This window comes from Eleutherodactylus coqui, chromosome 12, assembly GCF_035609145.1.
Source record: "Eleutherodactylus coqui strain aEleCoq1 chromosome 12, aEleCoq1.hap1, whole genome shotgun sequence".
Taxonomy (NCBI): domain Eukaryota; kingdom Metazoa; phylum Chordata; class Amphibia; order Anura; family Eleutherodactylidae; genus Eleutherodactylus; species Eleutherodactylus coqui.
The window spans coordinates 1,838,273-1,851,318 of NC_089848.1; the positions used below are offsets into that span (position 1 = coordinate 1,838,273).

Here is a 13,046-nt window from a genome sequence, read left to right on the forward strand (position 1 = left end):
TGTGCTTTTTCTAATATTCGCATAAAGAAGGTAAAAAAAATTAAAACCCCACATATTTGGTATTGACGCGTCTGTAACGATGTGTACAATAAGCTGAACATGCTTTTTATTTTTTACGGCAAAAAGCATTAAAAAACGCTAAAAAAACAGAGGCAAAATGCAAATTTTTTGCATTTTGCCTCCCAAAAAATGCAATAAAAGTGATCAAAAAAGCCGTATATTCCCCAAAATGGTACCAATAAAAACTACAGCTCGTCTCGCAAAAAATAAGCCCTCGCAGAGCTCTGTACATAAAAAAATTAAAAAGTTACAGGACTTTGAGTGCAGCGATATATTAAAAAAAATTCCAAAAAAAAATTCCAAAAAAGGGTTTTTATTGCAAAAAAGTGGAAAAACCTAAAAAAAAAAGAATTTTGGTATCGTTATAATCGTACTGACCCGCAGAAAAAATGTATTGTGTCATTTATGCTGCATGATTAACGCTGTAAAAAACCCCACCAGAAATCTATGGCAGAATTGATGCGTTTTCTCTTCCTGTTATCATAAAAATATAATAAAAGTTTTACAATATAGTCTATGCACCCCAAAATGGCATAATAAAAAACTACAGTTCGCCATGCAGAAAACAAGCCCTTATACGGCAGCATCGATGGAAAAATAAAAAAGTTATGCTTTTTGAAAAATGAAGATGAAAATCCGCCAAAAATCGTTGCGTCCTTAAGCCCAAAATAGGCCGCGTCCTTATGGGGTTAATAATGTAATATTTTATAGTACCGGTTGTCCCGGATACTCCGGGACCAATTCTGTGTGGGGTTCTTTGTTCTTTTCAATATTTAAAGCCTTGTGTATGTGGAAAAGTCTTTTTTCCCCAAGTCGTCTCCACGACGGCACCAGCTGAGAGCGCCTCTTCCTGATGGGACAGGAATACACCAACAGGTTTAAAGCTTTCCCCTCTGCCACCTTCCTCGGTGTTCTTCCTGTCCTGCCAGGAGGCCTGATCCCAGAGAGGTGCTGGTGGAGAACGCCAGCAGAAGGAAGAACGAAAGAGAAAGCTTACAACGGATCGGAGGGCATAGGGCGTTAGCCTGTCCTCTCTTCCTGAGGATCGGCTCCTGGGACGCCGCATCAGGTGGTTCCCCCAGGCCAGATGCCTCCCACAGCGGCCCATCGGGGGTGCAAAGTGGGGGCCACTGCTTCCTCCTCTGTTCAGGGCGTGGGCTCCTGCATACTGGTATCGGCACGGCGCTTTCTGGCTTCCTTAAGCTCGGTGCTCAGGGGCAGAGCGTCGTTGTCATGTGACCAGCCTGCTGACGTCAGCGCGTGATGCGGGGGGGGGGGGGGGGCGTGGCCAGAGCGCAACAGGCAACAAATTTAAAAAAGAAAAAAAGAAGGAATCTGAGAAGTCTAGCTGGATACTAAACTAACACCCCCTGCTGCGGCTTATTGTCCCTGGGTGGCTGCAGTACTGGGCGAGAATGAACACTCCAGCACTGGACACCCCCGAACCGGCTGCTACATCAGGGGTCATAAGTAACCCGTTGGGTAAAAGAATGTTGATTTGACGTCCCTCCCAAGACAAGGCCAAAAAAAATGTGCGGAATGGGGAAAAAGACCGCCTTCCACGTATAACAGGCCACTGTGTAAAGTGTGCATAGCCAAACTAGTTAACCCCTTCCCTCCTCAGGACGTAAGGGTACATCATGGCAGCGGGGTACTTCCCACAACTACAGATACCCTTACATCCTGTTAATAGCGCAAGATCAGAAGGGACACAAATGATGTAATAAAAAGATCAAAATAATGTTCAAAAAAAAAAAAAATGTAAAAAAAAGGAAAAAAAAAAACTTTTCGTGCTTTTTTTCATATTAACATAGCAAAAAATAAAAAATCCCACATATTTGGTATCGTCGTGTCCGTAACGACGTGTACAATAAGTTAAACATGCTTTTTATTTTGCACGGCAAAAAGCATAAAAAAACACAAAAACTGAGGCAAAATGTAACTTTTTTGTATTTTGCCTCACAAAAAATGCAATAAAAGTGATCAAAAAAGCCGCATGTACCCCAGAATGGTACCAATAAAAACTACAGCTCGTCTCACAAACAAAATAAGCCCCCACAGAGCTCTGTCCATGGGAAATAAAAAGGTTATAGGACTTTGAATGCAGAGATTTAGAAAACAAAAAGATTTCCAAAAAAAAGGGGTTTTATTGCAGAAAAGTGGAAAAACCTAAGAAAAAATTGCGAATTTTGGTATCGGTGTAATCGTACCGACCCGCAGAAAAAATGTATTGTCATGATTAATGCTGTAAAGAAAAAAAAATCTATGGCAGAATTGATGCGTTTTGTCTCCCTGCTATCATAAAAAAAATAAGAAAAGTTTTACGATATAGTCTATGTACCCAAAAATGGCACCAATAAAAACTACAGTTCGCCGCGCAAAAAACAAGCCCTTATACGGCCGCGTCGACGGAAAAACAAAAAAGTTATGGCTTTTGAAAAATGGAGAGTAAAATCTGCTAAAAATCATTGCGTCCTTAAGCCCAAAATAGGCCATGTCATTAAGGGGTTAAAGAGAAATCAGGCAGTCCTATGGAGGATGTTAAAAAGCTGGTTAAGGCGGAGGTCCGCCAGAAGGGTTGTGTGGTTTACATCCTGGTCAGGTGACCTGCTTCTAAAAGCACATTATGCTCACTCCCCTGCCACGGGTAATTTTTATTCGGTCCAGATCTGGACAAGATCCTTGAGAAAGCAGATGATAAGAAAAAGGGGTTTCCAGAGGCAAGGCAGGCAATACTCGGAACCGTACAGGGGAAAGCACAAGACAGGCAGATGGAGTTACCCTAAAGGGGGCCAAAGGAGCAACTTCCTCTGTAATCCTCACCAGGGAGAGCCGGCCACACAAAAGCCCTGATGCCACCCCTGTTGGGGCGAGACTGCGGAGCTTCACAGACCGATGGGCTCCAATTTGCGAGAGCTCCTGGATCCCTGAAATTCTACAGCACGGATACGGAGTAGAGCTGCTATTTCGTCTCAAGAAACTACGGGGGGCTCAAGACATCAGTTGCACTTACTCCAACAAGGGGTCTAGGATCTGTTACATTTAAAAGTAGTATCCTCAGTACCACCGAAAGAAGAATCCAGGGGTCACTACTCCAGGCTTTTTCTGATCAGGAAACCATGCAGAAAGTCATGCATGATTATAAACTTAAAACCCATGAATGCCTACATCAAGTATCAGAGGTTCAAGATGGAGTCGATATCCTCAGCGGTGAAACTGATAGGAAGAGGGGAATATATGGCATCCATAGATCTGAAGGATGCGTACTTCCACGTACCAATCCACAGGCATCCCCAAATATTTCACAGATTCGCTCTGAACATTGGAAGAGGAACACGACACTTCCAATTCAACTGCCTTCCCTTCGGGATTTCTTCAGCACCCTGAATCTTTACGAAGATCATAGCAGAGCTAGCAGCTTACTTGAGATTGAAATCGATCCCAACCGTGCCCTACCTAGATGACATCTTAGTCAAATGGGATAATAAATTGGGTGAAATCCAGCGAAACCCCCAGCCAAGAAAAATTGTTCTTGGGCATCATGCTCAACTCGGAGCATCAATGCTCCTTCTTCCCCGAGTCAAAGGTTCAAGGAATACAGATGCGGGTTGGCAAGTTTCTATGGAAAAAAACATGCTTGATCCAGGAAGCCAAGCCTCTCTAAGGAAGTCTGACCTCTTGCCTTCCAGGGGTAGCCTGGGCTCAAGCACACACCAGATCTCTACAGACCGTAGTCCTCTCGGCCTGGGACAGGAGACAGTCCTCTCTAGGGGCAAGGATGCGCATAGAGAATTCGGTAAAGTTGTCGCTGTGCTGGTGGATGTCCTCTTCGAATCTGTCAGAAGGAGTTCATTGGATTCAGAATCCGGACATGTGTGTCACAACAGACGCAAGTGCCTGGGACTGGGGAGCGCATGTGGGAGACCAGTTCCTGCAGAGGTCATGGCCCACTGGAATGAAAAATCACTCATTGAATTACAAAGAACTCCGGGAAATTTTGGAGACCTTTCAGCGGTTAGGAGAAACCGTGCAAAATCAGCATTTAAGAATCCTATCAGACAACACCACGGCAATAGCCCAGATTCGGCATCAAGGAGAAATGAGGTTCCCAGCCTTACAAGATGTCTCACAGAGGTTCTTCCACTGGGCGTAAGCTCGAGTCCTATCAATTTCGGTGACACACCTAAAGGGTACCTTGACTCAGAAGGCAGACTTTCTCAGCAGAAGGTGTATAGATCCCCGGACATTGGTCTCTCTCTCTCACTCAGAAAGCTTTCAGGATTCTGACGGACAGGTGGAGAATCCCACAGATCGATTTATTTGCGGCAAAGGAAAACTACAAAGTAAAGAACTTCTTCCCCCTCAAGCCAGCAGATCGGCCGGAGGCAGTAGATGTCCTAAACCCAGAATTGGGGCAGAAGACCAGCCTACGCATTTCCTCTAATCCCTGTGATCCCGAGGGTACTCCAGTGCTTCCGTTCCCAGAGATGTACACTAATCCATGCCAAGCAGGAGCTCCTGAAAAATGTAAGTTAACAGGATCCAGTCCTCCTTCCTGTTCAAGTGGACGTTCTAACGCAGGGCCCTCTAAACCACCCAAACATAGACAGGCTCCACTTGGCAGTATGGATTTTGAAGAATCCATGCTGATAACTTTTTCCAAGAAAGTAACCAAGACCTTATTATCTAGCAGGAAAACAACAACTAACAACATTTACCAGAAGGTCTGGAAAAAGTATATCCTATTTCCAGTTTCTTCCCTGGACATCCCCACAATTCTGGAATTTTTGCAGGAAGGCCTGGATCTGAGCCTCTCCCCAAACATAGTGAGGGTCCAAATAGCGGCCCTTAGTCCCCGGTTCGACACCAAATTATCCGACGTTAAATGGGTCAATAGGTTCATGACAGCTGCAGACAGGTTGAGGCCAAGAACCACAAATCGATTCCCTGACTGCAACCTAAATTGGGTCCTCAGGGCTTTGTCTTCAGACCTGTTTGAACCCATAGAACCGCTCCCAATCAGAATTCTTAGTGGCTATTGCTTCGGCTAGGTGGGTTAGCGAACTGCAGGCTCTATCTATCCGCCGACCCTTCTTCAAAATCACCAATACTAAAATAGTGTTTAAATCCGACCTAGCTTTCATGCCCCAAGGTGGTGTCACCTTTCCATAGGGCTCGGGATGTAGTGATTCCCTCCTTTTTTGATAACCCTAGGGACTCTCGGGAGCGAGAATATAATTGTCTAGATATTAGGAGAGCGGTCCTGAGATGCATCAACACCACGAGTCCGTGGAGGCGGGACAACAATTTGTTTGTCCAATTTTTTGGCTCAAATAAGGGAAAGAGAGCAGCAAAAGCTCCACAGCCAGATGGATCCGCCTGGCTATATAGGGCATTAGATAAAGAGGTCCCTTCTGGTCTTGGAGCCAACTCCACATGGGCAGTAGCCTCTTCATGGGCTGAACATAGTTCAGTGTCTGTGGAACAAATATGTAAGGCCGCATACTTTCATTAAGCATTGCACGGTAGACATGTGGTTAGATGAGGATTTGGCCTTCGGCCGTAAGGTCCTCTTGGTAGTGATCCCACCCTGAAAAATTTTCTTTTTCGTTGGTACGTCTCTGGTGGTGCTGTCATGGAAACGACTGAGAAAAGGTGGATTATACCTTTTTCAGGAGTCTCCTAGACCGCACCCCCCCCCCTCCCGAAAAAAAAAAAATATGTATAATTTAATTTTCATTAAAAAAAAAGTGAAATACCAGTTTAGGTAATAATTTTAGTTAAAGCTCCTACCCCCGGCAATTCATTAGAAATCACCGAGCAAGGTGGGAGTAGGGGGGGGGGGGGTGTTCCTGTCCCATCAGGAGGAAGCTATCTCGGCTGATGCTGTCGTGGAGACTCCTGAAAACCCGATTATCGGGTAGGTATAATCCACCTTTTTTTAACTAAAAACTGACAGTTGTAAATTCAGTATTCCTGACCCCACTTCAAACGGCTGTAACAGTGCTGTAAGGGCTGCCAGCATACTTTTTGGCTTGTTGGTAGCCCTTATAGAACCAGAGCTACAGGTATTTAAATTAGAATGAGCTCTGTTCACCCAAAACTGTATTGTCCTTTGCTTGCAGAACATCAGAGCTCCTCCTGAACTGCCGGGGGCTAAATATTTAATACTACTAGATACCTCAATGAGCTAGTCCCGAAGTGTCATGATTGTTCGAACACTCCCTTTAGCATCTCTCCTCTGTTATCAGCCACATATGGCAGTAATGACATTATTCTGTATCCCTAGGGTTGATCATTTGCCTGCACGTTTACCTTCCTCATAACCTGAGTTAATTGAAACCCATATAATTGGCCACATCCCTACAAGAACAAGGAGGAATTTTATAGCGCCAAGTGAAAAATTCAGTTAACGTGATAGAAAATCATGCCGAATTTCCACTGCCGAACACAGCTGCAGCCGCGGAGGGTATAATCACCAGAGCAGCGCTCACCAAGCCTGCATTATGTCTCCCTGGCAGAAGGAGAGCGTTCGAACAAAGCGGTCATTAGCGGCTGCCTATTCCCTGCAGCGTTCAATTAAAGCTAATTGAAGGCTCCCACAGCTAAACGAACCTGCGCCTACTGTATGATTACAAGAATTGTAGGCCAAGGGTGATATTTAATGTTCTCTCCGATAAGGCTTGGTTATTTATGCTACAAGTGGACGAATAATGTTCATATTCAGAGTTAGGATTCTCTTATTCAGATTTTTGTGCCAACCGTTTCTTCAGTCAGAAATTGATGGGCAGGAAACATGTCGTCTGCCTCTGCGGCTCGGTAACTTTCATGCCCGTCCTCAGGCACAGCCTACAGACAGGCTTTCAGGATTTCCTCAGTACTGCACAGCTGATACTATATCTATAGGATGTCTTGTAATCATGACCTACTGGAGGGTGGAGTGAGGAACCCCATAGCTCAATATTCTATCTAACGCTTGTTCCTGTATTTTGCAAAGGTCATTAGTGATTCCTTGTTTCAGGTGCCCTTTACTTCTGCACTGCTCAGTCTGTACTGCCAGACTTGGGAAACGTGTACAAGGTGTGGATTACATTCACCCTCCACAGATTTGCTGTAGAAATTGTGGTGACGGTTCTATGTATCTGAATTGGGTGCAGAACTACCTCTACTCTGTATGTACTTGTGATACATTGTACGCCTTGTATGCCTATTCAGTCCATTGATCAGCAGCATTTTCCTGCGTGTACCTGCAGTGTTCTTGCGCATTTGATACATATGGGTTTGCATGCATTTTACATCCATATACACAACCTTTTTATACATGAAGCCCCAAGAAAGCTGCATTCATGTTACCTTATGTCACACGGTCTTCTAGCAACATGCGCAAAACACACAGCGACGCATGTGACATGTGCATTCACTGCGGGTTTCGCTCACCCCTGGACTTGAATGGCATTTGTGTTTGTAATCCGCACCAATAGGACAGGCTGAGGTTGTTTCATGTGCGGATTTGGATATTCCCATGCGGTTTATGCTATCCGTATTACAGGCGAAAAAATATGCACCTCATACAGAAAGAAGATGCGCCTGTGTGACGAGTCCTGCGCTGCTCATCTGAGCGAGCTGTAGTTCTCTTGTCCTCTTTTTGCCTGGTATGTCCGTTGTATTTCTTCCGTACATCCATTTACTGCCGTCTCCGAGGAGAACCTTTCAAATTATTTTATGTTATTTATATATAAAGAGCGCAAAATAAAAATTACAAAACGGGAATTGTATGTCTGCGCCGCTGCCCGACAGGAGCCATGTAGCAGCACGGTCACCTTCACTGTCCTAAGCCACTAAGAATTGAATATTTGGTATTCATCTCTGACCTACAACACTCTCGATATCGTTGGACATTAGCTAGAGCGCCATCGGTGGCCGGCATGTGCTTGGCATACACAAATACTTTATTTTGACCCACATATTAATTTACAGATTTCACATTTTGATTTCTGCTCTTACCTTGTCTCTTCCAGGACTGGTCACCGACTACCGGGTAAGCAGCGCTCCTCGTCTTCACGAGTGGTAAATGTTGGCTTTGTATGAGTAACACATATATATATATATAGTATATATATGTGTGTGTGTGTATATATTATATTCTTTAATTACATTTTTAGATAGATGATAGGTTATTTTATTATAGCCCTAATAATCCCCCATCCGTCTCCATTACCTTTTATAATGAATTATTCATACTGTTAATTAAGCCTCTTATTTATGACATTAACCCTTCCCCTCGCGGTTCTTTTGGGGTTTTTTTCCATTTTCAACTCCCTACTTTCACAAAATGTATAATGTTTTTTTTCTGGTGACCTAGCGACATGGGGGCGACTCTCTGCTCCTGCTTCCTGTAGGACGGCCTATGTGTCGTAGTTACAGGAATTGTGAAGCCATAAATATCCAATCGTTAGTTAATCTGCAATATGAGTATTCATGTTATTTCACGAAGCTTCAGCAGGCGCCGCATGCCAAGTACACAGATAGGAGTAATAAGGTCTGTAGCACCAGCCCCGCCTGATGTTTGTCTGTTTCCAGATAGAGAGGGGTAATTATTTTCAGTACAAGGCTTGTGAACCTGCTGCAATCGGGAGTTAGAGTTCCATAAAACTGCCAATATTGATAAGGTGGCAGCCGGACTCTAAAGAAACCTATGGAAGTCCAATAGCCCAGCAGTGGCCTACAGATTATTGAGGGCTTCTGAGGTCCTACAGGACAACCTCTGCCAACCAAGACTGTTCTCGGTGAGAGAAGCCACGTAATCCTGCCGATATGATGCCTTCCACTGGCCGACAACAATACACAATGTTACAGCAGCTTTCACACCTCTCAGGTTCTTCCTCAGGCTTAAAGATGACGTGGTTTCTCTTGCTGGGAACAGTCACACTTAGCTCTACTGGCGACACGGACCAAACCTTTTTACTTTTTAGATAAACTCTGGTCACTGAAATCTGGGAAGTCCTTTCCATGTTATTTAGTAGATGCTAATGAAAGTAGCGCCAGTGGGCTGCGAGTTACTGGAGGAAGGTTAATGGCCGCGTTCACACAGTCCAATCTTGCATCAATAATTCCCAGTGACAACCAGGAGGGGAACCCAGAAGTGATGGAAGCGCCATCTCTGCCCACCCCAGATGTTGCACTCCTGCTTTGGCCAGCCACCACTGATGCAGAGAAGGCCCACGGCACTGCGGTGTGAGCGTGGCCTCCGCTACCAATCTGCTGCTTCTACCTTGGTTATAAAGTTGTCTCTTTCTTTCACTTGAAAAGCACTGGCAGATCCCACTGGGAAGAAGGTTCCGTTCTCTAAAATTGTGGTTTGTCTTAAGGATGTACGGCGTGAAAGGACTTCAAGATTACATCCGAAAGGTAAGGAGACTTAATGTTTTACGTAACAACCTAGCTCTCCAGCGATGAAGCGGTGGGCGACGGAACTACCCTTCATTTTCTATGTTGCAATATTTGCGGCTAGCACTTTTTATTTTCATCAGCCTTTTAAGGCCTCATGTCCACTTGAAAAATACAATCCGCGCAGAATCTGCCGCGGACTTCTGCCGCGGCAGATTTGCTTTAAATGGTATTTGTTTTGCATGCAGAAATCCGCACACATTGCTATCAATGTGATAGCAATGTTGCCGATCCGTGCGGAATCCGCGACAGAATGGAGCATGCTGCGTTTTTTTCTCCCGCGCGTGAAAAACGCAATTCTTTTAAAATGCCATCCGCGGGTGCAAAAATCAATTTAATGGACCCGCGGATGGCAATGATTCCCTATAGGCAAAATCCGCTGCGGAATCCGCAATTCCATTTAGCTAGTGGACATGAGGCCTAAGTCCCAGAAAACTTCTTTAACCCCTTAAGGTCTTGAGCCATAAATGTACAGCACTGCATGACAACCAGCGCTGACAACTGCTGCAAGAGCGGACATTACAGCCAGATCCGTCCCGCTGGTTGACTTCTTACATTCTCAGAGACTGCAGCATCTGAGTGTTGGACAGACATTGGGGCTCCGTCTGTCCCCCCCGTCAGCCCCTGAAATGTCATCACTAAATAAAGTAAAACTAAATGAAATCTATGTAAATCTCAAGAAAATAACACTAAGCCTTTTTCTACATTGAACTATGTCAAAAATGAGGTAAAAATAGTGACATTGGAAAATAGAAATCGCCCCACGACTAACGAGCCCAAAACAGTTACTACTAACGAGGCCAAAACAGTTCTATTTACTGAAAGATGTAACCTTTTGGCTCGTCAGAAAGCACGGATGAAACATGGCAAGAAATTGCTGCACCTTGAAGGCCCAAATAGGTCTTGTCCTTAAGGGACTATTGCCATCTCACGCTCCTGGCTGGTCGCTCCATCCGGACGCCAAGCCATGGTTGGTTCCCAGCACTGTGTGCGCCGATCCTTCCATAACTCCCATAGAAGTGAACAGGAGTTACATTGTAGCACAGCGAGCGATGTCATCTCTGTAACTGTTGAGATGTGAAAACCGTGTGACTCGCTGTGGACACCTATGGGAGTCATCAGAGCACCAGGTCTGGATCTGGTGGGGAGGAGGCGGCGGTGAGGCAGGATGGCGGACACAGGACTGCGAGGAGGCGGGGAAGATGGCTGCTCCCCTGTGCCCCGAGAACTCCTGATATATTTCTCAGTTTTAATTGCAATATAACACAAGGTTGGATAAAGAAAGGAGGACAAGGCGGCTGCCGGGCGGTCATATCGCGTCTGCCTCCCTCCTCCTCCAAATCCTCACCGTCCCATAACACGCAGACGTCCGTACGGCAGTGAATCCACCTGGATAACCGAGATTTTGGATGAAGCTAAATTGTTGAACAGTTTGACTACACAAGCCGTCTTTGGCGCGGCTCTCCGGCAGCATACAATGGTGATACGCTACTCCCTCTAGTGTGCAGCTTGGGGATTGCAAACATTACCTGGACTTTTATCACGATTGGAAAGTGCGAACATTTAATTCAGTAAATACTATTTTTGCAATCGGCTTATTCCAGACGATCAGAAGAAGACGTGTAAACTGTAAAGTGAATGATCTGATCCGGGGATGTCGTCTGTAGAGGCGGACTGCTGCTTTTATAGTGACTCCTTGTTGCACATGTCGGGCTCCATCTGCAGTTTATTATAATGCACCCACTGTATCCCGCATTACTGAGTTATTGGCAGGGTTTAGTATTTTTCCCCCTTCCTGTTTGGCCCTCCATGTAATCGTATGTCTGCGTGTGTAAGCGATGTTACAAGAACGGCCGGACGGCAGCATATATAGTATGGCTGATACTGTAGAAGGCAGCTCACATATTTAGTGGCTCCACATTAAAGGGTTACTCTGCCTACAGTTCATTCCACACGACTGAGAGAAGCGCCTGAGATTTGTGCGTTCCCCCCGCACCGCGTTATGTAAATCCCACGTCCCGCTCTCCGGACACCATGGGGGGCGCTTCTCCCCCGCAGTGATGTCACTCTGAAGCGCTGGCCGCACATGTGCAGTTAGAACTCAGTAGGGAGGAGGAAATACCTGCGCTGCTGCCACTGCAGTGTCTCGCAGTCCCGCTGCAGTGAAGGGAGCGCTAGTGAGCTGGCATGACCAGCGCTTCATTCAGTCTCCTCACTGCGGGGGTGCAGCCACCCTGGTGAGGAGGACATGGAACCCCCATTCTTGAGATCAGCGGGGGGTCTCAGCAGTGAGACCCCCACCAATCAGCACAGGATTGTGGATCTACTGTGCATAAGGGAGAACTTGTAATTCCGGTACAACCACTTTAAATAACTCGGTCAAACACTGGTTCACCTCAGTTGTTCTTCCTGACTCCTCCATAAGCTTGCACACGCGATCGGGCTAGAGGCACCGCTACATGGGACAACTGGTAGTCCTTCTGTGATTGGAGGTGGAGCGGGCCAGAGATCTCTTCCAGCCGCCCCCATTCACAGTAAGCGGGGAAGCTGCTCAGATTGACCAACTCCTTTCTTACACGGGCCGACAGTCACCTGGTTTCAGGTGAGCTAAAAACCAAGCACCCCTAACAAATGAGCGGTCTGTCACTCTGCCCTGTTGCGGGGCGACTATCACCCCAATTAGTCTCCAGCGTTTATTTGGGCGATAACCACCCCTGTAGAGGCACCTCAAGCATGTAAGGTAACTTCAATTAGAGGGGAACGAGCTGCTGCCAAACTCTCCAGCCGCTTCTTATCTCACATTCTTCTTGGGCTGCCTGTCCACGGGCGATAGTTCATTGCGTTACCTGCAGCGATAATCCGGCCGTGGGGAACGCACTGAACACTTTCCACAGCCTCGACGTCCACGAGCGGATAATCGTAGCGATTCAAATCGCGGCATGCTGCGATCCTCCGCTGTTAGCCTATCTGTCACAACAGAAACTTGTCAGTGCTTCCCCTTCCCCACAGCGGAATATCGCTAGCGACAGTCCATCGCGGTCGTGGACAGGGGGCCTTACTCTGGACATCTGCATCCAGGGAGCGTCGGGTCCCCTCATACTCATCAGGTTAGGGATTGACTGGGTTCTGTCTAATGTGTCACATCACAACCAATTGGCTCACACCTTCACTAGCGGCAGCAGCCATCCCTCGTCTCAGCAGCCATCCCTTGTCTCAGCAGCCGCCCCTCATGTCAGCAGCCATCCCTCGTCTCGGCAGCCATCCCTCGTCTCGGCAGCCATCCCTCATCTCGGCAGCCATCCCTCGTCTCGGCAGCCATCCCTCGTCTCGGCTGCCATCCCTCGTCTCGGCAGCCATCCCTCGTCTCGGCAGCCATCCCTCGTCTCGGCAGCCATCCCTCGTCTCCGCAGCTACCCTTCGTCTCCGCAGCTATCCCTCTTCTCAGCAGCTATCCCTCGTCTCAGCAGCTGTCCCTCGTCTCAGCAGCTATCCCTCGTCTCAGCAGCTATCCCTCTTCTCAGCAGCTATCCCTCGTCTCA

General features: G+C 46.6%; 1 protein-coding gene across 5 annotated transcripts in view; it reads left to right on the plus strand.

The window, feature by feature from the left end:
- DDC (dopa decarboxylase) overlaps positions 1-13,046 on the plus strand; it is a 152,641-nt gene that overhangs the window by 118,931 nt on the left and 20,664 nt on the right. For all 5 annotated transcript variants that reach the window (XM_066585026.1, XM_066585025.1, XM_066585028.1 and 2 more), the window contains 2 exons: positions 8,079-8,098; positions 9,370-9,468. In XM_066585026.1, the coding sequence (XP_066441123.1) occupies positions 8,079-8,098; positions 9,370-9,468 (119 nt within the window). The remainder of the gene's footprint in view (positions 1-8,078; positions 8,099-9,369; positions 9,469-13,046) is intronic.